The 23,540-nt window shown below is 44.4% G+C and overlaps 1 protein-coding gene across 1 annotated transcript in view; it reads right to left on the reverse strand.

The window, feature by feature from the left end:
- The window catches only part of SMCHD1 (structural maintenance of chromosomes flexible hinge domain containing 1), a 622,004-nt gene that overhangs the window by 208,017 nt on the left and 390,447 nt on the right, over positions 1-23,540 (reverse strand). Inside the window, exon 31 of the mRNA XM_073631430.1 lies at positions 17,743-17,822. Coding sequence (XP_073487531.1) covers positions 17,743-17,822 — 80 coding nt within the window. The remainder of the gene's footprint in view (positions 1-17,742; positions 17,823-23,540) is intronic.

The raw sequence follows: 23,540 nt of genomic DNA on the forward strand, positions 1-23,540 counted from the left end.
TGTGCGCTACAATGACCGACTCCAGCGCATAAGCAGGAGTGATGTCAACCTGGACCTGCCAATAAAGATGGCCAAAGACCAGCACACAGCAGAAGATGCAGGCGAGGGATGGGACAGTCAGAGCAAAAGTACGTTTAGTTCTGGTTTAGCAGCATCTAGAATCAATCCAAAGTGACACAGCCCGTCAAAGGCCCTGCAAATCAAAAGCTTCTTACAACAAGAATGCACAGTCCAGTTCCCCCACCTGACAGCAAGAACTGGCCACTGTAGCAGGAAGACAGGGACAGGCATAACACTACCACGGCTCTCACCCAGAGTAAAACACTCAGCATAATCCCCAGAATACCAGGCTATTTGCTAGCAGTCATGTGAAACTGGAAAAGACGCCAGTTTTATCCAGCAAGGACGTAGGGCTGTCGAAGATTTAGCATGGATTTCCTCTCACTTTCTGTTTGTATATGGGACAGGAAGTGAAGGTAAATCTCTGTAATGGGATTGCGGAAAAAATCTGGCAGTGGTTATAACCCTCCCTTGCTCTTCCTAAAATGAATAACACATTTTCTTATTGTACACCACGGGACACAGAGCCATAGTAGTTACTATGTGGGTTAATAGGCCACCTTCAGGTGATGGACACTGGCACGCCCTAAGACAAAAAGTGCACACCCTATATAACCCCTCCCACTGCTGGGAGTTCCTCAGTTTTTTCGCCAGTGTCTAAGGTGTTGGTCACGAGTGAAGATGTGCTGTGCTGAGCTCCACTGGAGCAATCCTTGCTGGGGCTAGCCATGCAGACCGGATCCATTCAAAGTGTCTTTTTGGCTGAATTGAATGGTACCCGGACCTCGTATCCGAAGAAACAAGGTCTTGCCTGTAACGCTTCTCTTTTTAGAGAGCTGGACCCTGGAGTCCAGTACTTTTTGGTAGTAAGGCCATAAAGTTTTACTGGCGGAGGTGCTATTACAGGTCCAGGATAGTGGGTTTTCTCGAGGATTCCCACCTCCTGAAGGTTTAACGGAACCCACCATGAAGGGTGAAGATTGGGTCTGTTGGTTTACCACAGAAAACCCTGAGACGGGAAAGGTAAGTGGAGTTTTCTAAAAAAATGTTTTAAATTTTCTTATGAATGTCTCCTTTAAATTAGTAAGTGTTGTCATGCCTATGTGTCACCACTGGGGGCTGTATTGAGCACTTACGTCTCATGCTTCTCAGAGAGCCATGTTGTGTCCAGGAAGCAGCAGTTGTTCCTCCTCCGGCCGGCAGCAAGACCTCCGGTAAGCCTGTTGGGGGGGGGTCCCTCTCCCCACCAGATGCCCCCATGTGCGGTTTATTTCTTCCCCTCTTCCTCCGGGAAAGAGCGCAAAAATTAAAAAAAAAAAAAAAAAAAAAAAAAAACTAAAAATACCGGCGCGAACGGCACGCCACTCGGCGGTTTCAGCACCCCCCCATTCCTCCTTCCTCCCTGGGATCCCATAGGATCAGGAGAGCGGGAAAAAGCTTGTTTTAAAGATAGAGGGGCCGTGGCTTAGCGCAGCGTCCTCCAACGTTCAGCGCGGGAAGGGAGGTTTTAAAAGGCACTATTTGTGCTGTTTCATGCTGCATGAGGAACACAAGAGCAAAGGTGGTATTAAGAGGTTTGATGACACAGGCATTCCTTTTTGACACATTTACTGCATCAGGCTGAGCATTAATAGCAGTGACAGTACTGGACTATTGCTCATGCGGTGGATGCATTCCTTCTGGTAGTACTTCTGCTTTGTGCATCGGGCTATGGTTGGAAGGGGGGTGAAAAATACCTCAAAAAAAGAAAGACTACAACAATCACACGGAAGCCTAGATCCATCACAGTAGAGATGGCATCCTCCCCTGAGAGTAATATGGCTGGTCAGAGTGAGTCATCAGGAGGGGCAAGTGTTGCAGCTGCTCTTAACACTACAGCCCCTGTGTATATTACTAAGGTTTTTTTCTTCAACCATTTTAACCACTTACCGACCGCCGCACGACGATGTACATCCAAACTTTGAACGGGGATATCGTTGTTATGGCAGCAGCTAGCTGCCATAACCCCAGTATACCTGTTTTCGTGCGGCGGCCGGCTTTCAGATAAAAGTGGTCCCTGCGGTGGATTCGCCGCGAGATCACTTTTATCAGTGGCGGGAGAGGGCCCCCCCGCCGCGATCCGGTGCCCTCCGCCGCTCACCGGAGCCGTCGGTATCGGCGGAGGCGATTGCGTCCTCCTCTGTGGTGTGCCTGGAGACGAGTGAGGATAAGATGGCGCCCACTCGTCTCCATGACACTGCTGGGCGGAAGCGACGTCAAAACGTCACTTCCGTCCACGCCTCTTAAAGGCACATTTCATTTTCAATGTCATTTTTTTAAATGACTTTTTTTTTTTTAGTTGCACTTTAGTGTAAATATGAGATCTGAGGTCTTTTTGACCCCAGATCTCATATTTAAGAGGTCCTGCCATGCTTTTTTCTATTACAAGGGATGTTTACATTCCTTGTAATAGGAATAAAAGTGACACAATTTTTTTTTTAAACAGTGTAATGTAAAATAAATTAAAAAAAAAATTTAAAAAAACTCCCCGTCCCGACGAGCTCGCGCGCAGAAACGAGCGCATACGCGAGTAGCGCCCACATATGAAAACGGTGGTCAAACCACACATGTGAGGTATCGCCGCGACCGGTAGAGCGAAAGCAATAATTCTAGCCCTAGACCTCCTCTGTACCGCAAAATATACAACCTGTAGAATTTTTTAAACATCGCCCATGGAGATTTGAGGGTAAAAGTTTGACGCCATTCCACAAGCGAGCGCAATTTTCAAGCGTGACATGTTGGGTATCAATTTACTTGGTGTAACATTATATTTCACAATATCAAAAAAAATTGGGCTAACTTTACTGTTGTCTTTTTTTTTTTATTAAAAAAAGTGATTTTTTTTCCAAAAAAAGTGCGCTTGTAAGACCACTGTGCAAATATGGTGCAAAAAAAAAGTATTGCAACGACCGCCATTTTATTCTCTAGGGTGTTACAAGAAAAACCATATATAATGTTTGGGGGTTCTAAGTAATTTTCTAGCAAAAAAAAACTGTTTTAAACATGTAAACACCTAAAATCCAAAACGAGGCTGGTCCTTAAGTGGTTAAGCTTGGAGCAAAAAATTGATGCTTTAATTGCATCCCAGAGTGGAACTAAGCATAGCAGGTTCCCGTCCATTGCGCAGGACCCTCATGCTGAGGAACAAGGAGCAAGAGATGACAATTTTCTTTCAAAGAACCAGGAAGAGGCTGATGTCTCCTCTTCCGAAGAATCTGATACAGAGATATCAGGTTCGCAGGAAAGGTTGTTGGTACAATCTTTCAATGAGTTGGTCCACTCCACATTTTTACTGCCAGTAATACAGTCAGTCGATGAGCCCACTTCTGGTTTGGGTTCACTAACGCCTCCCCAATCTGTTCATTCTTTTCCTATCTATTCATGGCTAAGGAAGCTTATGTATTCTGAATGGGAGCACCCAGATAAGCATTTTATTCCTCCGAAAAAGTTTTCAATACTTTATCCTATGGAGGAAGAGTTTTATAAGAAATGGGGAATTCCAGCAATTGATGCCGCTATATCCTCTGTAAATAAAAACCTGACTTGTCCAGTTGACAATGCTCATATGCTAAAAGATCCAACGGATAAGAAGTTCGAGTTCCTTTTTAAAAACTATATTTCGCTCGCGGGTTCAGTCGTTCAACCTGTGCTGGCAGCAATCGGAATATCTCAGTCCTTAAAGGACCAGTTTATAGATGTACTCAAATTTATTGCTGATCAGCAGGCCCAGGATTTGGCCGGAATATCAGAAGCGTTGTGCTTTACAGTAGACGCTATGAAAGATTCTATTCTCCAGGCCTCACGGCTAATGCTAGGGCTGGTACATGTAGTCAATGCCACAGCGGTGGCCTATATCAATCACCAAGGGGGCACGAGAAGTCATGCGGCCCAGAGAATCTTATTCTTTCCTGGACAGAAAGCAACATTCCTTGCCTATCAGCAATTTTCATTCCAGGGATAGAGAATTGGCAGGTGGACTACTTGAGTCGCCAACACTTGTTCCCCGGAGAATGGTCCCTTTGTCCCGACATCTTTCTGTCAATATGTCAAAAGTGGGGAGTTCCAAACGTGGATCTGTTTGCGTCCAGGTTCAACAACAAGATCGACAACTTTGTGTCAAGGACAAGGGATCCGATGGCACGCGGAACAGATGCCTTGGTCTTTCTGTGGGGATCAGTTTTCACTGATCTATGTGTTCCCTCCTGTTCTGTTGCTAATGCGTCTTCTTCGCAGGATCAAGCAAGAAGGGGAGGAGGTGATTCTTGTGGCCCAGGAGATCTTGGTTTGCTGAGATCATAAAAATGGCGGTAGGGGACCCTTGGACCCTACCACTGTGGCCAGACCTTCTCTCGCAAGGTCCGGTATGCCATCCTACCTTACAAACGCTAAATTTAACGGTTTGGCTATTAAGACCCACATTCTAAAGGACCGTGGGCTGTTAGCTTCCGTAGTTTCTACTTTGGTTAATGCTAGGAAGCCGGCCTCCAGAATCATATACTATAGAGTCTAGAAGGCATATGTCTCCTGGTGTGAATCTAGGGGTTGGCACCCCCAGAAAATATGTCATAGGTAGGATCCGTTTATTCCTACAGATGGAATTAGAGATGAAGCTGGCCTTGAGTACTATCAAGGGCCAGGTGTCTGCCTTATCGGTATTTTTTCAACGTTCACTTGCTTCACACTCTCTGGTTTGTAACTTTTTTCAGGGGGTAACGCAGATTAATCCCCCAGTTAGGTCACCCCTGAACCTTTGGGACTTAAATTTAGTCCTCGAGGAGCAGAGGTTGAAAAGTGGACGAGCTGTGTACTTGTCCGTATAGAGGGGAGCAGAGTCTGCACACATAACAGTCACCCGGGGGGGATTCAATGTGCAACAGGCGCCGGAGGAGGGAAAACAACGAGAGGGTTCTATATCGTCCTCCTCCCGTGGGGGAAGCCGGGAGCGTACACCTCCCTGGGGGAAGAAGTGAGAACCAGCGGTGACCCAACCAGGAAGGAGATCGTGGAATCACTGAGGGAGACACCGATCGATTTCTGCCAGTGGATCTACATTCACATGCTCATTACCCCTGCAGGGGTTGGGCCTTTCGGTGAGTGGGGACACAAGTGGGGGTTCCAGAGGAGGAGATCACATAACAACCACAACAATTCACACGGGATACTTTGAAAGCAGAGACACTTCTCACAGATTTTTTCTTTTTTCACATATATAGAACTTTATTTTTGTGTGGACATTTATACCATTTGGATCTTATTTTTGTTGATCTTGGAGCACTATCACGTCAATATCTTACTACACTGATTGAACCTAATTATGCATTTTTTGGGTATATTTTATGCGTTTTTTCTTTGGGACATTGTAAATCAGCACTAATATTACGCACATATATATACATTTTTTATGTTCATATTACTATTTTTGGGTGTATGTATTTCTTTTAGGACCATTTATGCTCCAGCCTCACCTACATTTATTTGCACCTGATTTTATAATATTATGTGATGTTTTACACATGTGGCATTTGCACATGACACACTGTTTGTTTACTATTTACACATTTTTTATAGTATTTCTCACATATTGTAGCATTATACTTTGATATACAATTTTTTTTGGGGTACTATTTCTATTTTCATTTCCATTCACTTTTGAACAGCGCCACATTCCCCACGAGAGTTCTTTAATCTTTTGGATTTCACCTTGGTGTTTTTTCATTTTTTGGGGGGGCTGCAGTTCTCTTAACCACTTGACGACCGCCTCACGCCGATGTACGTCCGCAAGGTGGCACGGACAGGTAAAATCACGTACATATACGTGATTTGCCTTCCGCGGGTGGGGGATCTGATCGGACCCCTCCCGGTGCCCGAGGCGGTCGTCTTTTGTCCCACGGCGATCGGAGGTGAGGGGGAGGCCATCTGTTCGTGGCCCCCCCCTCGCGATCGCCGCCGGCCAATCGAATCATTCCTTTGCTGCTGTATGCTAAACAGCAGCAAAGGAAATGATGTCATCTCTCCTCGGCTCGGTAATTTCCGTTCCGGCCCGAGGAGAGAAGACAGGTATGTGAGTGCACAACACTACACACACACAGTAGAACATGCCAGGCACACAAAACACCCCGATCCCCCCCACAATCACCCCCCCCCCCCCCCCCGTCACAAACTGACACCAGCAGTTTTTTTTTTTTTTTTTCTGATTACTGCATTGGTGTCAGTTTGTGACAGATACAGTGTTGGGACAGTTAGTATTAGCCCCCTGTAGGTCTAGGATACCCCCCTAACCCCCCCTAATAAAGTTTTAACCCCTTGATCACCCCCTGTCACCAGTGTCGCTAAGCGATCATTTTTCTGATCGCTGTATTAGTGTCGCTGGTGACGCTAATTAGGCACCTAAATATTTAGGTTCGCCGTCAGCGTTTTATAGCGACAGGGATCCCCATATACTACCGAATAAATGTTTTAACCCCTTGATGGCCCCCTAGTTAACCCTTTCACCACTGATCACCGTATAACTGTTACGGGTGACGCTGGTTAGTTTGTTTATTTTTTATAGTGTCAGGGCACCCGCCGTTTATTACCGAATAAAGGTTTAGCCCCCTGATCGCCCGGCGGTGATATGCGTCGCCCCAGGCAGCGTCAGATTAGCGCCAGTACTGCTAACACCCACGCACGCAGCATACGCCTCCCTTAGTGGTATAGTATCTGATCGGATCAATATCTGATCCGATCAGATCTGTACTAGCGTCCCCAGCAGTTTAGGGTTCCCAAAAACGCAGTGTTAGCGGGATCAGCCCAGATACCTGCTAGCACCTGCGTTTTGCCCCTCCGCCCAGCCCACCCAAGTGCAGTATCGATCGATCACTGTCACTTACAAGGCACTAAACGCATAACTGCAGCGTTCGCAGAGTCAGGCCTGATCCCTGCGATCGCTAACAGTTTTTTTGGTAGCATTTTGGTGAACTGGCAAGCACCAGCCCCAGGCAGCGTCAGGTTAGCGCCAGTAGCGCTAACACCCACACACGCACCGTACAGCTCCCTTAGTGGTACAGTATCTGAACGGATCAATATCTGATCCGATCAGATCTATACTGGCGTCCCCAGCAGTTTAGGGTTCCCAAAAACGCAGTGTTAGCGGGATCAGCCCAGATACCTGCTAGCACCTGCATTTTGCCCCTCCGCCCGGCCCAGCCCACCCAAGTGCAGTATCGATCGATCACTGTCACTTACAAAACACTTAACGCATAACTGCAGCGTTCGCAGAGTCAGGCCTGATCCCTGCGATCGCTAACAGTTTTTTTGGTAGCTTTTTATTGAACTGGCAAGCGCCAGCGGCCTAGTACACCCCGGTCGTAGTCAAACCAGCACTGCAGTAACACTTGGTGACGTGGCGAGTCCCATAAGTGCAGTTCAAGCTGGTGAGGTGGCAAGCACAAGTAGTGTCCCGCTGCCACCAAGAAGACAAACACAGGCCCGTCGTGCCCATAGTGCCCTTCCTGCTGCATTCGCCAATCCTAATTGGGAACCTACCGCTTCTGCAGCGCCCGTACTATCCCCATTCACATCCCCAACCAAATGCAGTCGGGTGCATGAGAGGCATTTTCTTTATGTCCTCCCGAGTACCCCTACCCAACGAACCCCCCCCCCCCCCCCCCCAAAAAAGATGTGTCTGCAGCAAGCGCGGATATAGGCGTGACACCCGCTATTATTGTCCCTCCTGTCCTGACAATCCTGGTCTTTGCATTGGTGAATGTTTTGAACGCTACCATTCATTACTTGAGTATTAGCGTAGGGTACAGCATTGCACAGACTAGGCACACTTTCACAGGGTCTCCCAAGATGCCATCGCATTTTGAGAGACCCGAACCTGGAACCGGTTACCGTTATAAAAGTTAGTTACAAAAAAAGTGTAAAAAAAAAAAAAAAAAAAATATATAAAATAAAAAAAAAATAGTTGTCGTTTCATTGTTCTCTCTCTCTCTCTATTCTCTCTCTCTATTGTTCTGCTCTTTTTTACTGTATTCTATTCTGCAATGTTTTATTGTTATTATGTTTTATCATGTTTGCTTTTCAGGTATGCAATTTTTTATACTTTACTGTTTACTGTGCTTTATTGTTAACCATTTTTTTGTCTTCAGGTACGCCATTCACGACTTTGAATGGTTATACCAGAATGATGCCTGCAGGTTTAGGTATCATCTTGGTATCATTCTTTTCAGCCAGCGGTCGGCTTTCATGTAAAAGCAATCCTAGCGGCTAATTAGCCTCTAGACTGCTTTTACAAGCCGTGGGAGGGAATGCCCCCACCGTCTTCCGTGTTTTTCTCTGGCTCTCCTGTCTCGACAGGGAACCTGAGAATGCAGCCGGTGATTCAGCCAGCTGACCATAGAGCTGATCAGAGACCAGAGTCGCTCCAAACATCTCTATGGCCTAAGAAACCGGAAGCTACGAGCATTTTATGACTTAGATTTCGCCGGATGTAAATAGCGCCATTGGGAAATTGGGGAAGCATTTTATCACACCGATCTTGGTGTCGTCAGATGCTTTGAGGGCAGAGGAGAGATCTAGGGTCTAATAGACCCCAATTTTTTCAAAAAAGAGTACCTGTCACTACCTATTGCTATCATAGGGGATATTTACATTCCCCGAGATAACAATAAAAATGATAAAAAAAAAAAAAAAAAAAAAAAAATGAAAGGAACAGTTTAAAAATAAGATAAAAAAGAAAAAAAATAATAAAGAAAAAAAAAAAAAGCACCCCTGTCGCCCCCTGCTCTCGCGCTAAGGCGAACGCAAGCGGCGGTCTGTCGTCAAACGTAAACAGCAAATGCACCATGCATGTGAGGCATCGCCGCGAAGGTCAGATCGAGGGCAGTAATTTTTGCAGTAGACCTCCTCTGTAAATCTAAAGTGGTAACCTGTAAAGGCTTTTAAATGCTTTTAAAAATGTATTTATTTTGTTGCCATTGCACGTTTGTGCGCAATTTTAAAGCATGTCATGTTTGGTATCCATGTACTCGGCCTAAGATCATCTTTTTTATTTCATCAAACATTTGGGCAATATAGTGTGTTTTAGTGCATTAAAATTTAAAAAAGTGTGTTTTTTCCCCAAAAAATGCGTTTGAAAAATCGCTGCGCAAATACTGTGTGAAAAAAAAAATGAAACACCCACCATTTTAATCTGTAGGGCATTTGCTTTAAAAAAATATATAATGTTTGGGGGTTCAAAGTAATTTTTTTGCAAAAAAAAAATAACTTTTTCATGTAAACAATGAGTGTCAGAAAGGGCTTTGTCTTCAAGTGGTTAGAAGAGTGAGTGATGTGTGACATAAGCTTCTAAATGTTGTGCATAAAATGCCAGGACAGTTCAAAACCCCCCCAAATGACCCCATTTTGGAAAGTAGACACCCCAAGCTATTTGCTGAGAGTCATGTCGAGTCCATGGAATATTTTATATTGCGACACAAGTTGCGGGAAAGAGACAAATTTTTTTTTTTTTTTTGCACAAAGTTGTCACTAAATGATATATTGCTCAAACATGCCATGGGAATATGTGAAATTACACCCCAAAATACATTCTGCTGCTTCTCCTGAGTACGGGGATACCACATGTGTGAGACTTTTTGGGAGCCTAGCCGCGTACGGGACCCCGAAAACCAAGCACCGCCTTCAGGCTTTCTAAGGGCGTGAATTTTTTATTTCACTCTTCACTGCCTATCACAGTTTCGGAGGCCATGGAAAGCCCAGGTGGCACAAAAACCCCCCAAATGACCCCATTTTGGAAAGTAGACACCCAAAGCTATTTGCTGAGAGGTATAGTGAGTATTTTGCAGACCTCACTTTTTGTCACAAAGTTTTGAAAATTGAAAAAAGAAAAAAAAAAAATGTTTTTTCTTGTCTTTCTTCATTTTCAAAAACAAATGAGAGCTGCAAAATACTCACCATGCCTCTCAGCAAATAGCTTGGGGTGTCTACTTTCCAAAATGGGGTCATTTGGGGGGGTTTTGTGCCACCTGGGCATTCCATGGCCTCCGAAACTGTGATAGGCAGTGAAGAGTGAAATCAAAAATTTTCACCCTTAGAAATCCTGAAGGCGGTGATTGGATTTCGGGGCCCCGTACGCGGCTAGGCTCCCAAAAAGTCCCACACATGTGGTATCCCCATACTCAGGAGAAGCAGCTAAATGTATTTTGGGGTGCAATTCCACATATGCCCATGGCCTGTGTGAGCAATATATCATTTAGTGACAACTTTGTGCAAAAAAAAAAAAAAAAAAGTGTCACTTTCCCGCAACTTGTGTCAAAATATAAAATATTCCATGGACTCAATATGCCTCTCAGCAAATAGCTTGGGGTGTCTACTTTCCAAAATGGGGTCATTTGGGGGGGGTTTGTGCCACCTGGGCATTCCATGGCCTCCGAAACTGTGATAGGCAGTGAAGAGTGAAATCAAAAATTTACACCCTTAGAAATCCTGAAGGCGGTGCTTGGTTTTCGGGCCCCGTACGCGGGTAAGCTCCCAAAAAGTCCCACACATGTGGTATCCCCATACTCAGGAGAAGCAGCTGAATGTATTTTGGGGTGCAATTCCACATAGGCCCATGGCCTGTGTGAGCAATATATCATTTAGTGACAACTTTTTGTAAATTTTTTTTTTTTTTTGTCATTATTCAATCACTTGGGACAAAAAAAAAAAATATTCAATGGGTTCAACATGCCTCTCAGCAATTTTCTTGGGGTGTCTACTTTCCAAAATGGGGTCATTTGGGGGGGGTTTTGTACTGCCCTGCCATTTTAGCACCTCAAGAAATGACATAGGCAGTCATAAACTAAAAGCTGTGTAAATTACAGAAAATGTACCCTAGTTTGTAGACGCTATAACTTTTGCGCAAACCAATAAATATACGCTTATTGACATTTTTTTTACCAAAGACATGTGGCCGAATACATTTTGGCCTAAATGTATGACTAAAATTTAGTTTATTGGATTTTTTTTATAACAAAAAGTAGAAAATATCATTTTTTTTCAAAATTTTCGGTCTTTTTCCGTTTATAGCGCAAAAAATAAAAACTGCAGAGGTGATCAAATACCATCAAAAGAAAGCTCTATTTGTGGGAAGAAAAGGACGCAAATTTCGTTTGGGTACAGCATTGCATGACCGCGCAATTAGCAGTTAAAGCGACGCAGTGCCAAATTGGAAAAAGACCTCTGGTCCTTAGGCAGCATAATGGTCCGGGGCTCAAGTGGTTAAAAATACTGTCCTAAGCGCGGAATATTTGAGTTTAAATTTAGTCCTATCAGCTTTACAAAATAGCATTTTGAGCCAATTCGAGATATTCCCTTGGTCCTCTTGACGAGGAAAATCATTTTCTTAGTTGCCATATCTTCTACAAGAAGAGTATCAGAGTTGGCTGCTCTTGTAAAGAGCCATATTTGATTATTCATAAGGATAAGGTTGTATTGCGACCTCATCCTAGTTTCCTACTGAAGGTAGTATCAGGTTTTCATTTAAACCAGGATATTGTTCTGCCTTCATTTTTTCCAGAACCTCATTCTGTGAAAGAAAAGTCACTACATTCTCTTGATGTGGTGAGAGCGGTCAAGGTCTATTTGAAAGTGACCGCTCAGATTTGTAAAACGGATATTTTGTTTGTGTTGCCGGACGGTCCTAAAAGAGGACAGGCAGCGTCGAAATCTACTATTTCTAAATGGATTTGTCAAGTGATTGTTCAAGCTTATGGTTTAAAGAGGAAAATTCCACCTTTTCATATTAAAGCGCACTCCACCAGGACTGTTAGTGCTTCTTGGGCAGTGCATCATCAAGCTTCTATGACTCAGATCTGCAAGTCCATACATTTACCAGATTCTATCCAGTAGATGTAAAACGTCTTGAGGATATTGCCTTTGGGCGCAGTGTACATAGTGCACATAGTAACTACTATGGCTCTGTGTCCCATGATGTGCGATAAGAAAATAGGATTTTTATTACAGCTTACCTGTAAAATCCTTTTCTTTGAAGTACATCACGGGACACAGAGGTCCCTCCCTTCTTTGGTATACACGTGTATTGCTTTGCTACAAAACTGAGGAACTCCCAGCAGTGGGAAGGGTTATATAGGGAGTGAACTTTTTGTCTTAGGGCGTGCCAGTGTCCATCACCTGAAGTTGGCCTATTAACCCACATAGTAACTATTTTATAGGTAAGCTGCTATAAAAATCCTATATATTTAAATTTAAGATGCTTTTACTCACTACAGTTGTACAGAGCTGACACCAGACACAATAGTCTGTCAGCTCAGAGCCTCAGCTGTGTCCTTGCTAATGTCCAAGTCCTCTGCCATTAATCATAGAGTCAGTTGCCGATCTTGTGCCAGCATTTGTCGCACTCACGCTATCAGGTCTGGGATTCTGCTTGTCGATGGCTGACCCGAATGTGGTTCATACTCAGTTGTTTTCTTCCCGTCGCAAAAGCATTTGAACCAGTTGTAAAACACATTTTCTGCTTATGGCCCGTACACTTGCACCAACATTTCATGCGTCTCAGTTTTTGCCAATTTGTTGCAGAACTTTATGTTCACTTGTTGCTCCATTCCACTGTGACCCTACCTCTCACACGGACTACGCTCGACTGCCTGCAGCGGGTTTACCCTGATGGTCACGCGTACTCCACGCTGGGACGTGTCTTTCTTTAGCCATGTGCATGCACGCGCACCTGGTCCATGTTGCCGTTCAGATATTGGACCATTCAAACTTTTTAGACACACCTGGTTTATATATATATATATATATATATATATATATATATATATATATATATATACACAGTATATCACAAAAGTCAGTTCACTTCACATTTTTGTAAACATTTTATTCTATCTTTTTATGTGACAACAGTGAACAAAATGACACTTTGCTACAATGTAAAGTAGTGAGTGTACGGCTTGTATAACAGTGTAAATTTGCTGTCCCCTCAAAATAACACACAGCCATTAATGTCTAAACAGCTGGCAACAAAAGTGAGTACATCCCTAAGTGAAAATGTCCAAATTGGGCCCAAAGTGTCAATCTTTTGTGTGGCCACAATTATTTTCCAGCACTGCCTTAACCCTCTTGGGCATGGAATTCAGTGCTCCTCCACCTTCTGTTTGAGGATGCCCCACAGATGCTCAATAGGGTTTAAGTCTGGAGACATGCTTAGCCAGTCCATCACCTTTACCCTCAGCTTCTTTAGCAAGGCAGTGGTCATCTTGGCGGTGTGTTTGGGATCGTTATGTTGGAATACTGCGCTGCGGCCCAGTCTCCGAAGGGAGGGGATCATGCTCTGCTTCAGTATGTCACAGACAGTACATGTTGGCATTCATGGTTCCCTCAATGAACTGTGGCTCCCCAGTGCTGGCAGCACTCATCCAGCCCCAGACCATAACACTCTCACCACCATGCTTGACTGTAGGCAAGACACACTTGTCTTAGTACTCCTTACCTGGTTGCCGCTACACACGCTTGACTTGACACCATCTGAACCAAATAAGTTTATCTTGGTCTCATCAGACCACAGGACATGGTTCCAGTAATCCATGTCCTTAGTCTGCTTGTCTTCAGCAAACGGTTTGCAGGCTTTCTTGTGCATCCTCTTTAGAAGAGGCTTCCTTCTGGGATGACAGCCATGTAGACCAATTTGATGCAGTGTGTGGTCTATGGTCTGAGCACTGACAGGCTGACCCCCTCACCCCTTCAACCTCTGCAGCAATGCTGGCAGCATGCATACGTCTATTTCCAAAAGACAACCTCTGGATATGACGCTGAGAACGTGCACTCAACTTCTTTGGTTGACCATGGCGAGGCCTGTTCTGAGTGGGACCTGTCCTGTTAAACCGCTGTATGGTCTTGGCCACCGTGCTGCAGCTCATTTTCAGGGTCTTGGCAATCTTCTTATAGCCTAGGCCAGCTTTATGTAGAACAACAATTCTTTTTTTTCAGATCCTCAGTTCTTAGCCATGAGGTGTCATGTTGAACTGCCAGTGACCAGTATGTGAGAGTGAGAGCGATAACACCAAATTTAACACACCTGCTCTCCATTCACACCTGAGACCTTGTAACACTAACGAGTCACATGACACGGGGAGGGAAAATGGCTAATTGGGCCCAATTTGGACATTTTCACTTAGGGGTGTACTCACTTTTGTTGCCAGCGGTTTAGACATTAATGGCTGTGTGTTGCGTTATTTTGAGGGGACAGCAAATTTACACTGTTATACAAGCTGTATACTCACTACTTTACATTGTAGCAAAGTGTAATTTCTTCAGTGTTGTCACATGAAAAGATATAATAAAATATTCACTTTTGTGAGATACTGTTATATATATATATATACACACACACACACACACACACACACATATACATACAGTGCCTTATAAAAGTATTCGTACCCCTTGAAATGTTCCACATTTTGTCACGTTACAACCAAAAACGTAAATGTATTTTATTGGGATTTTATGTGATTGACCAACACAAAGTGGCACATAATTGTGAAGTGGGAGGAAAATTATGCATTTGTATTCAGCCCCCTTTACTCTGATACCCCTGACTAAAATCTAGTGGAACCAATTGCCTTCAGGAAGTCACCCAATTAGTAAATAGAGTCCACCTACGTGTAATTTAATCTCAGGATAAATACAGCTGTTCTGTGGAGCCCCATAGGTTTGTTAAAGAACCGTAGTGAACAAACAGCATCATAAAGGCCAAGGAACACACCAGAAGTTTAAAGCAGGGTTAGGTTATAAAAAAATATCCCAAGCTTTAAACATCTCACGGAGCACTGTTCAATCCATCATCCAAAAATGCAAAGAGAATGGCTTAACTGCAAACCTACCAAGACATGGCCGTCCACCTAAACTGAAGGGCCGGGCAAGGAGAGCATTAATCAGAGAAGCAGCCAAGAGTCCCATTGTAACTCTGGAGGAGCTGCAGAGATCCACAGCTCAGGTGGGAGAATCTGTCCACAGGACAACTATTAGTCGTGCACTCCACAAATCTGGTCTTTATGGAAGCGTGACAAGAAGAAAGCCATTGTTGAAAGAAAGCCATAAGAGGCCTGTTTGCAGTTTGCAAGAAACCATGTGGGGGACACAGCAAACATGTGGAAGAAGGTGCTCTGGTCAGATGAGACCAAAATTGAACTTTCTGGCCTAAAAGCAAAATGCTATGTGTGGCGGAAAAATAACACTGCACATCACCCTGAACATATCATCCCCACAGTGAAACAGTGGTGGCAGCATCATGATGTGGGGATGCTTTTCAGCAGGGACAGGGAAACTGATCAGAGTTGATGGGAAGATATAGGGCAAATACAAGGCAATCTTTGCAAAGCTGGTAGAGACATCCCCAAAAGGACTTGCAGCTGTAATTGCAGCGAAAGGTGGTTCTACAAAGTATTTATTCAGAGGGACTGAATACAAATGAATGCCACACTTTTCAGATATTTGTAAAAATTTGGAAAACCAATTATTATATTCCTTCCACTTCATAATTATGTGCCATTTTGTGTTGGTCTATCACATAAAATATATTTTTACACAAGGGGCATGAATACTTTTTCAAGGCACTGTATATATATATATATATATATATATATATATATATATATATATATACACATATACATATATATATACATATACACACACACACACACACACACTCCTAAACCTTGTGGACAGCCCTTCACAGAGGAGTTGAAGCGGTTATAGCTGCAAAGGGTGGGCCAACTCAATATTGAACCCTATGAACTAAGACTGGGATGCCCTTAAAGGGGTTGTAAATTCAGAAGGTTTTTTTATCTTAATGCATTCTATGCAGTAATATAAAAAGCCTTCTGTGTGCAGCGGCCCCCACCCCTCAGCTCCCCTAATACTCACCTGAGCCTATCTCTGTCCACTAGCGTCTCGGTCGTTCAAGACTCTCCCTCCTGATTGGCTGAGACACAGCCATTGGCTCCTGCTGCTGTCAGAGTCAGTCAGCCAAGTAGGAGAGAGAGGCGGCAGTGCCGGGCCTCAGCTTTGTGTCTGAATGGACACAGGGAGCTGTGATTCGGCTCGGGTGCCCCATAGCAAGCTGCTTGCTGTGGGAGCACTCGACAGGAGGGAGGGGCCAGGAGCACAGAAGAGGGACCATGGGAGAGGAGGATCTGGGCTGCTCTGTGCAAAGGGCAGGTAAGTAGAACATGTTTATATATAAAGACTTTACAATCACGTTAAAGTTCATGTGTGTGTAAAGGCAGGTGTCCTAATACTTTTGACAATATAGTGTTTTATATATAAAAACACACACACATACACACACACACAAATATACAGTAGTGCGCAAAAAATTTAGGCAGGTGTGAAGAAAATGCTGTAAACTAAGAATACTTTCAAAAATATATCATTTTAATTGTTTTATTTCTGTCAATTTACAAAATGCAAAATGAGCGAGCAGAAGTAAAATCTAAATCTAATCAATATTTGGTGAGACTATGCTTTGGCTTCAAACCAGCATCAATTCTTCTAGGTACACGCAGTGCTTGAGCACACAGTTTTCAAAGGAACTCGGCAGGTAGATTGTTCCAAACATCTTGGAGAACTAACCACGGATCCTCGTTGGATGTAGGCTGCCTCAAATTCCTCGGTCTCTTCATGCAATCCCAGACAAACGGTATGTTGAGATCAGACTCTGTGGGGGGCAAATCATCTCTTCCAGGACTCTTTGTTCTTTACACTGAAGATAGTTCCTAATGACATTGGCTGTATTTTTGGGGTCATTGTGCTGCTGCAGAATAAATTTGGGGCCAATCACATGTCTCCCTGGTGGTATGGCATGATGGGCAAGTACCTCCCTTTATTTCTTAGCATTGAGGACACCAATAATCAGGCAACGTTGAGGACCGTAGATGCAGCGGTCAGCCAAGGAAACCTAACGCAGCAGATGAAAGACACAAGGAATGTGGGATGGAAACACGAGTAAGAGACATGAAAACATAGCTGATTAGTCAAAATTTTAAATATTCGACTGGAGCAGGAGGCAATTTGTTCACCAAAGGGCTGGACAGAAGTACAATAATACAGGCACCAGTAAAGCATGGTGGAGGTTCCTTGCTGGTATGGGGTTGCATTTTTTGCAAATGAAGTTGGAGATTTGGTCAGGATCAATGATGTCCTCAATGCTGAGAAATACAGACAAATACTTATCCATCATGTCATATCATCAGGGATGCATGTGAATGGCCCCATATTTATTATGCAGCAGGACAACAACCCCAAACAAACATGCAATGTTATTAAGAACATTCTTCAAGGTAAAGAAGAACAGGAGTCCTGGAAGTGATGGTTTGGTCCTCACAGAGCCCTGATTTAAACATCAGCCTGTCTGGGATTACATGAAGTGACAGAAGGATTTGAGGCAGCCTACATCCATCCACAGGAGATCTGTGGCTAGTTCTCCAAGATGTCGGGAACACTTGCATTTCGGAAAGCATTCTTAATTTACAGACCTGCCTAAAACTTTTGCACACTACTATGTATGTATACACACACAGAAAATACATTTTAAGTGACAATTCAAAAAAACAAAAGCATTTTTCTTTTATTTTCCCTTCAAATCAAACAGCTTACTTTGGTCCACAAAACGCAAGGAGTCCCATATTCATGCGACCTTCTTTATCTGTTTTTATCTGTTGAGATTGGCCAGTTATCTGAAACAGAAAAAAGATTGGTGAATGTGTGAGATTATTACACAAAACAGGGCTTACAACAAACCCTGTGTAATAGGCAATTAAAGCAACCAAAATGAACACTTATCAGTCCCTGTAAAAAAGAATGGGGAAATCACTTATTCACAATTATTAACATTACGTGAAACTCCAAACGCATCTGTTCATTACAAGACATTTAATTTGAGTAACAAAAAACCAAGTTAGACTTACCAGTAACCTGTTTTCCAGAAGTCTTTCAGGACAGCACCTGAGAGATAGTGACTCCTCCCACCGGACCATAGGAAACACCTTCTTCCTCCAGACTTTAAAGGGAGGCACCTCCCTACCATACCTCAGTTGTAGTAGAGAAAAACCTCCGGCCCCGGCTGGAACACATACGTAAGTCACAGCATAGTATATTAATTACAAATAGGGCAGGATGTTGCTGTCCTGAAAGACTTCTGGAAAACAAGTTACCGGTAAGTCTAACTTGGTTTTTCCCAAGGCGTCTTTCAGGACAGCACCTGAGAGGATAACAGACTTACCCCCTTAGGGCGGGACAACAGCTTGCAGGACCTTTCTGCCAAATGCCTGATCATTAGCAGATGCGAGGTCCAGCCTGTAATGTTTCACGAATGTGTGAAAACTTGACCATGTTGCCGCCTTGCATATTTGTTCAGGGGTGGCACCAGCTCTCTCTGCCCAAGCGGCCGCTAGTGCTCTTGTTGAGTGTGCACAAATTCCTGCTGGTGGAGACACACCCGCATGCGAATAAGCCTCTGAAATGGTTTCAGCCTCCTTGCTAAAGAAACCTTAGAAGCCTGGCAACCTTTCCTGTTGCCCGAAAATAGCACAAACAGTGAATCTGAACGTCTAAAGAGCTTTGTTCTTTCCAAGTAACATAACAAAGTCCTTCTGACATCCAACATGTGGAAACAAGACTCCTTCTCCCCTGCTGGGTTAGGGCAGAAGGTTGGAAGTACAATGTCCTGAACAGGATTCTGTACTGAAGCTACCTTTGGTAAGAATTTCTGGTCTGTCCTAAGTATAACCCTATCTGGAAAGATAGACAAATAGGGTTCCTTCATCGATAAAGCGTTAAGCTCACTGATCCTGCGTGCAGAGACCATGGTAATCAGAAACACAGACTTAAAAGTGAGATATCCGAGTGGCGCTTCCTCCAAAGGTTCAAAGGGACTCTTTGTTAGAGACTGAAGGACTATCGACAGATCCCATTTAGGAAAAAACGTAAGCGGTGCTGGGCTGGATCTCGTAAGAGATCTAAAGAATCTGGTTACCAACGGATTCGAGGCCACAGATTTTTCCAAGAACACTGCTAGCGCAGCAACCTGCACCTTCAAGGTACTAACTGCTAGCCCCTTGTCAGCTCCAACCTGTAAAAACTCTAGAATGGAAACAAGACTTCCTGGGTAGATGAATTACACCATGTGTCATAAACCTTCCAGACCTTAGAATAAATGTCCCTAGTCACCTTTTTCCTACTTGATAATAGTGTTGAAATCAACTGGTTGGAAAAACCCTTGCTTTTTAGGAGCTGCTCTTCAGATACCAGGCTGTGAGCGCCAAAGTGGCTACCTCTGGATGATTTACGGGACCTTGTAATAGTAAATCGTGCCTGAGGGGCAGATACTAATAAGGCCTGACAGCCATTCTCAGAACGGTTGAAAACCAGGCCCTTTTTGGCCAAAAGGGCGTGATTAGGATGACTGGTACCATTTCCTTCTGAATTTTCCTTAATATTAAGGGAATTAACTGGAAAGGGGGGAAAGCGTAGCAAAGATGGAATTTCCATGGATACGCCAAAGCATCTGTCCCTAGTGACCCGTCATGATTGTTTAGGGAAAAAAATTGCGGAACCAGGGCATTCTCCTTTGAGGCGAACAGGTCCACCTCTGGCAGCCCCCATTTTTCGCCAATCATAGCGAAAACTTCTGGGTTCAGAGACCATTCTGCTTCCTGAATGGGGTTCCTGCTCAGGAAATCCGCCACCCTGTTCAGAGACCCCTTTAGGTGGACTGCTGATAGAGACAGCAACTGTCCTTCTGCCCACCGAAGAATGTCCATGGCTAGAACTAGCAGCAATTTGCTCCTTGTACCTCCCTGCCTGTTTATACAATCCACGGCCGTGGCATTGTCTGTTAGTATTTGAACATGCCGAGACTGAAGACCCTGAGCAAATTACTTCAGAGCCAAGTCAATCGCCTTGAGCTCTCTCCAGTTTGAGGACTTTGTTGCCTCTTTCCTTGACCAGTTTCCTTGAGTGAAACCCTTTCCTAGGTGGGCCCCCCATCCCCAGGAACTGGCATCGGTTGTCAACCTTTTTTCGATCGGAAAAGCCCAGACTAACCCCTGCGATAGGATATCCTGCCTCTTCAACCACCATAGTGACCTATTCACTTGGGTTGGAATCTTTACCTCTGATTCTAGGGATTCCAAATTGTGGTCCCAAGATCTCAGAAGAAAGGCCTGCAGATGTCTGAAGTGTAGTCTTGCCCATTGAACAGCCGGCATTGACGAAGTCAGAACACCCAGAGCTGACATGACCCGCCTTACCGTCAGCTGCTGGTTGGTCTGCAGTAAAGACACTGTATCCTGGATTTTTTCCTTCTTCTCTGAAGGAAGAAATATCTTTTGATCTACAGAATTTATTATATACCCTAGAAACCGAATCTCCTGAGATGGGTCCAGGGAAAATTTTTTGGATATTTAGAATCCATCCAAGAGAGTCCAGATGGCTGCATGCTCTGCATAAATTGCTCTGCAATTCCTCTCTTGAGGGGGCGAAAAATAGCAGATCGTCTAAATAAGGAATTACTGCGATTCCCTGAAGACGAAGCAGAGCTAGGGCCTCTGCCATCACCTTGGTGAGAATTCGGGGTGCGGATGATAGCCCGAAGGGTAAGGCTCTGAATTGTAGATGCTGAATTCCGCCTTCCATCCTTACCGCCAACCTAAGATACCTTTGGGACTGGGACGAGATTGGAATATGCAGGTATGCATCTTTTAAATCCACTGACGCCATGAAGCAACCTGGAGTCAGTAGATTTCTGACAGTGAAAATTGAGTCCATCTTGAACTTTCTGTATTTGATGGCTACGTTTAGTGGCTTTAGATTGAGAATTAATCAAAATCTTCCTGTTGGATTTTTTACCAGGAAGACATGAGAATAGAACCCCTCCTGCCGTTCTTTTGGTGGCACTGGAATTACTACACCCTGCTGCATCAGTTCCTCGAGAGAGGACTTCATGGCCAGGGCCCTAATTGGATCTCGAGGGGTATCTTATCAGAAACCTTCTTGGGGGGCTTCTGGAAAACTCGAGAGTATAGCCCTGCGAGAGAGTGGCCAGAATAAACTGATATGAAGTTATCCCTGACCACTGCGGAAGAAACTCTCGTAATCTTCCGCCAACCCGCAGGGACGAGTCATTGCGATTTCTCAGCCTGTGAAGGAGGACGGAAGAGAATTCCGTCTTTACCCTTCGCTTTTTGTGCGGACCAATTCTTCCTCCTCCCTTGAAATTTACTGTCCTGCTCTTGAGCTTTGTGAGGTCGGGAAGGACTTCTTTTTATCTGCAGTTCTGTCCAGGATATTATCTAGATCAGAGCCAAAAAGAAGGTCACCTGAAAAAGGAATACCACAAAGCTTACTCTTTGAAGCTGTATCACCTGGCCAGGTTTTTAGCCATAAAGCTCTTCTTGCAGCATTTGTCAACACTGCAGACGTAGCTGACATTTTCATTGCTTCAGCCGAAGCATCCGCAATATAAGCAACTGCAGATATCAAGGTAGGAAAGGAATCTAAGATCTCCTGCTTGGGGGAATCTGCCACTATATGTGATCTAAGTTGGTTCACCCAGCATTCCAGATTCCTGGCTACACATGTTGTGGCCATTGCTGGTTTTAAATTGCTCATGATTGATTGCCATGATCTCTTGAGCAAAAGATCCATGCGTTTGTCCATTGGAACCCCCATGTCTTCAAAAGACAGGTCTGTGGGATCTTGAGACTTGGAAAATGCAGCATCCAACCCGTGCACCTTATTCCACACCGCAGAAGGGTCCTCCTCAAAAGGGAAGCGCCTTTTGTGGGCTTTGGAAAAAAAGGGTTTTCTCTCTGGATCTTGCCATTCCTTAGCAATGGCATCAGAAATGACCGAATGGACCGGAAATGTTCGCCCCTTAGGTTCATTTAACCCTGCATACATGCGGTCATGAAGAGATAATTCCTTCTTTTCCTCACTTAAGCCAAGCGTAACATGAATAGCTTTAAGGAGCCCGTCTACCTCCTCTAGGGATAGCTTAGAAATTTAGAAGGGGCCACCTCAGCCTCCTCTTCCGAATCTTTAACGGAAGGAACAGGGGACTGCTCTTCCCTGGCTGAGGAGTCCTCAGGTAAAGCTTCCACCACCAGGATAGAAAGGGAACCCTGGGAAGCCTCAGAAGTGGATGACTGACTAGCAGCTGGATTAACTAAAGAGTCACGAAAAGTTTGAATCGTGGCATATAATTCCTTCTTTATGGAGGCAACCAGGTCATCACAAACCAACGCTGATTCCTCCCTGACTAAAGAAGTGATGCAAGCACTGCACAGGGCTTTTTTCCAATTCTCTCCCATTTTGGCCCTGAAAGAAGGACATCTCTTTTTTTGGGTCAGAGCTTTTAGCCTGTGAGAGAAAAAACAAAAAGGGAAAAAAACCAGGGGACCTTTTAGTGAGACCCAGACTCAGCTTCACAAGAAGCACCCACAGGTGCACTAAGAAGAAACCAGTCAGCCTCTAGTGCCCAGACAGGCCCCTTGCCACTAGGGGGTAGAGAAAAAAGGAATAGACCAAACACCAGGTAAAGGAAGAAAAGCAGACTTTAACTGTTGCTCCTACCTGAGCTTTGCTGGAACCTGTGCTTGTCCCCACCGCTGCAGACTCCCATAGTGCATCTGCACTGGACCGGAAGCGGAAATAGGCGCCAGCTCCTGTCCTCCCTCTTGCGTCCACACCGGATATGACGTTTTCGCTGACCCAGTGACCCGCTTTGTCATTTCCGGCACGACCGCCGGCCAAAATGGCAGCGGCGCACCGCCGCTTCCTATGACCGTGCGGGCCACGGATCTTCGGCTCTCACCGAGCACTAGGAGGGGAAGAGGAGCCCGTTTGCTACCGCTGCTGATGCTTGGGTAGGCCGGGAGGACAGCGGGTCTTTTGTGGAAAAAAAGAGAGAGAAGGAAGCCCCGTCTCTCAGGAGCAATCGAGAGACATTGACTCCCCTCCCAAAAGATGTTCCCTCCGGGCCGGAGGAAACACAAAAACTGAGGTATGGTAGGGAGGTGCCTCCCTTTAAAGTCTGGAGGAAGAAGGTGTTTTCTTATGGTCCGGTGGGAGGAGTCACTATCTCTCAGGTGCTGTACTGAAAGACGCCTTGGGAAACAAAGCTTTAAAGGCCTTGACAACAAAAACAGAATATATCATAAAACAGGACAAAGGATAAAAGGAGGAAGTACTATCTTCCAAGATAAATCTGCATATAATACGGAGGCACAATGTCTCCTGTCTGATAAATCTACATATCTAAAATTGCCTTAGGATATATTAGGGAATACAAATTGGTAGATATACCTTGCGGATAAAGCTATAAATGATGGGATTATCAATTAGGGTGAATTTGCTTTTCTGTATAGAGAAATAATAGGAATGCCTTGTTTTTA

The sequence above is a fragment of the Aquarana catesbeiana genome, linkage group LG05 (genome assembly GCF_042186555.1).
Source record: "Aquarana catesbeiana isolate 2022-GZ linkage group LG05, ASM4218655v1, whole genome shotgun sequence".
Taxonomy (NCBI): Eukaryota; Metazoa; Chordata; class Amphibia; order Anura; family Ranidae; genus Aquarana; species Aquarana catesbeiana.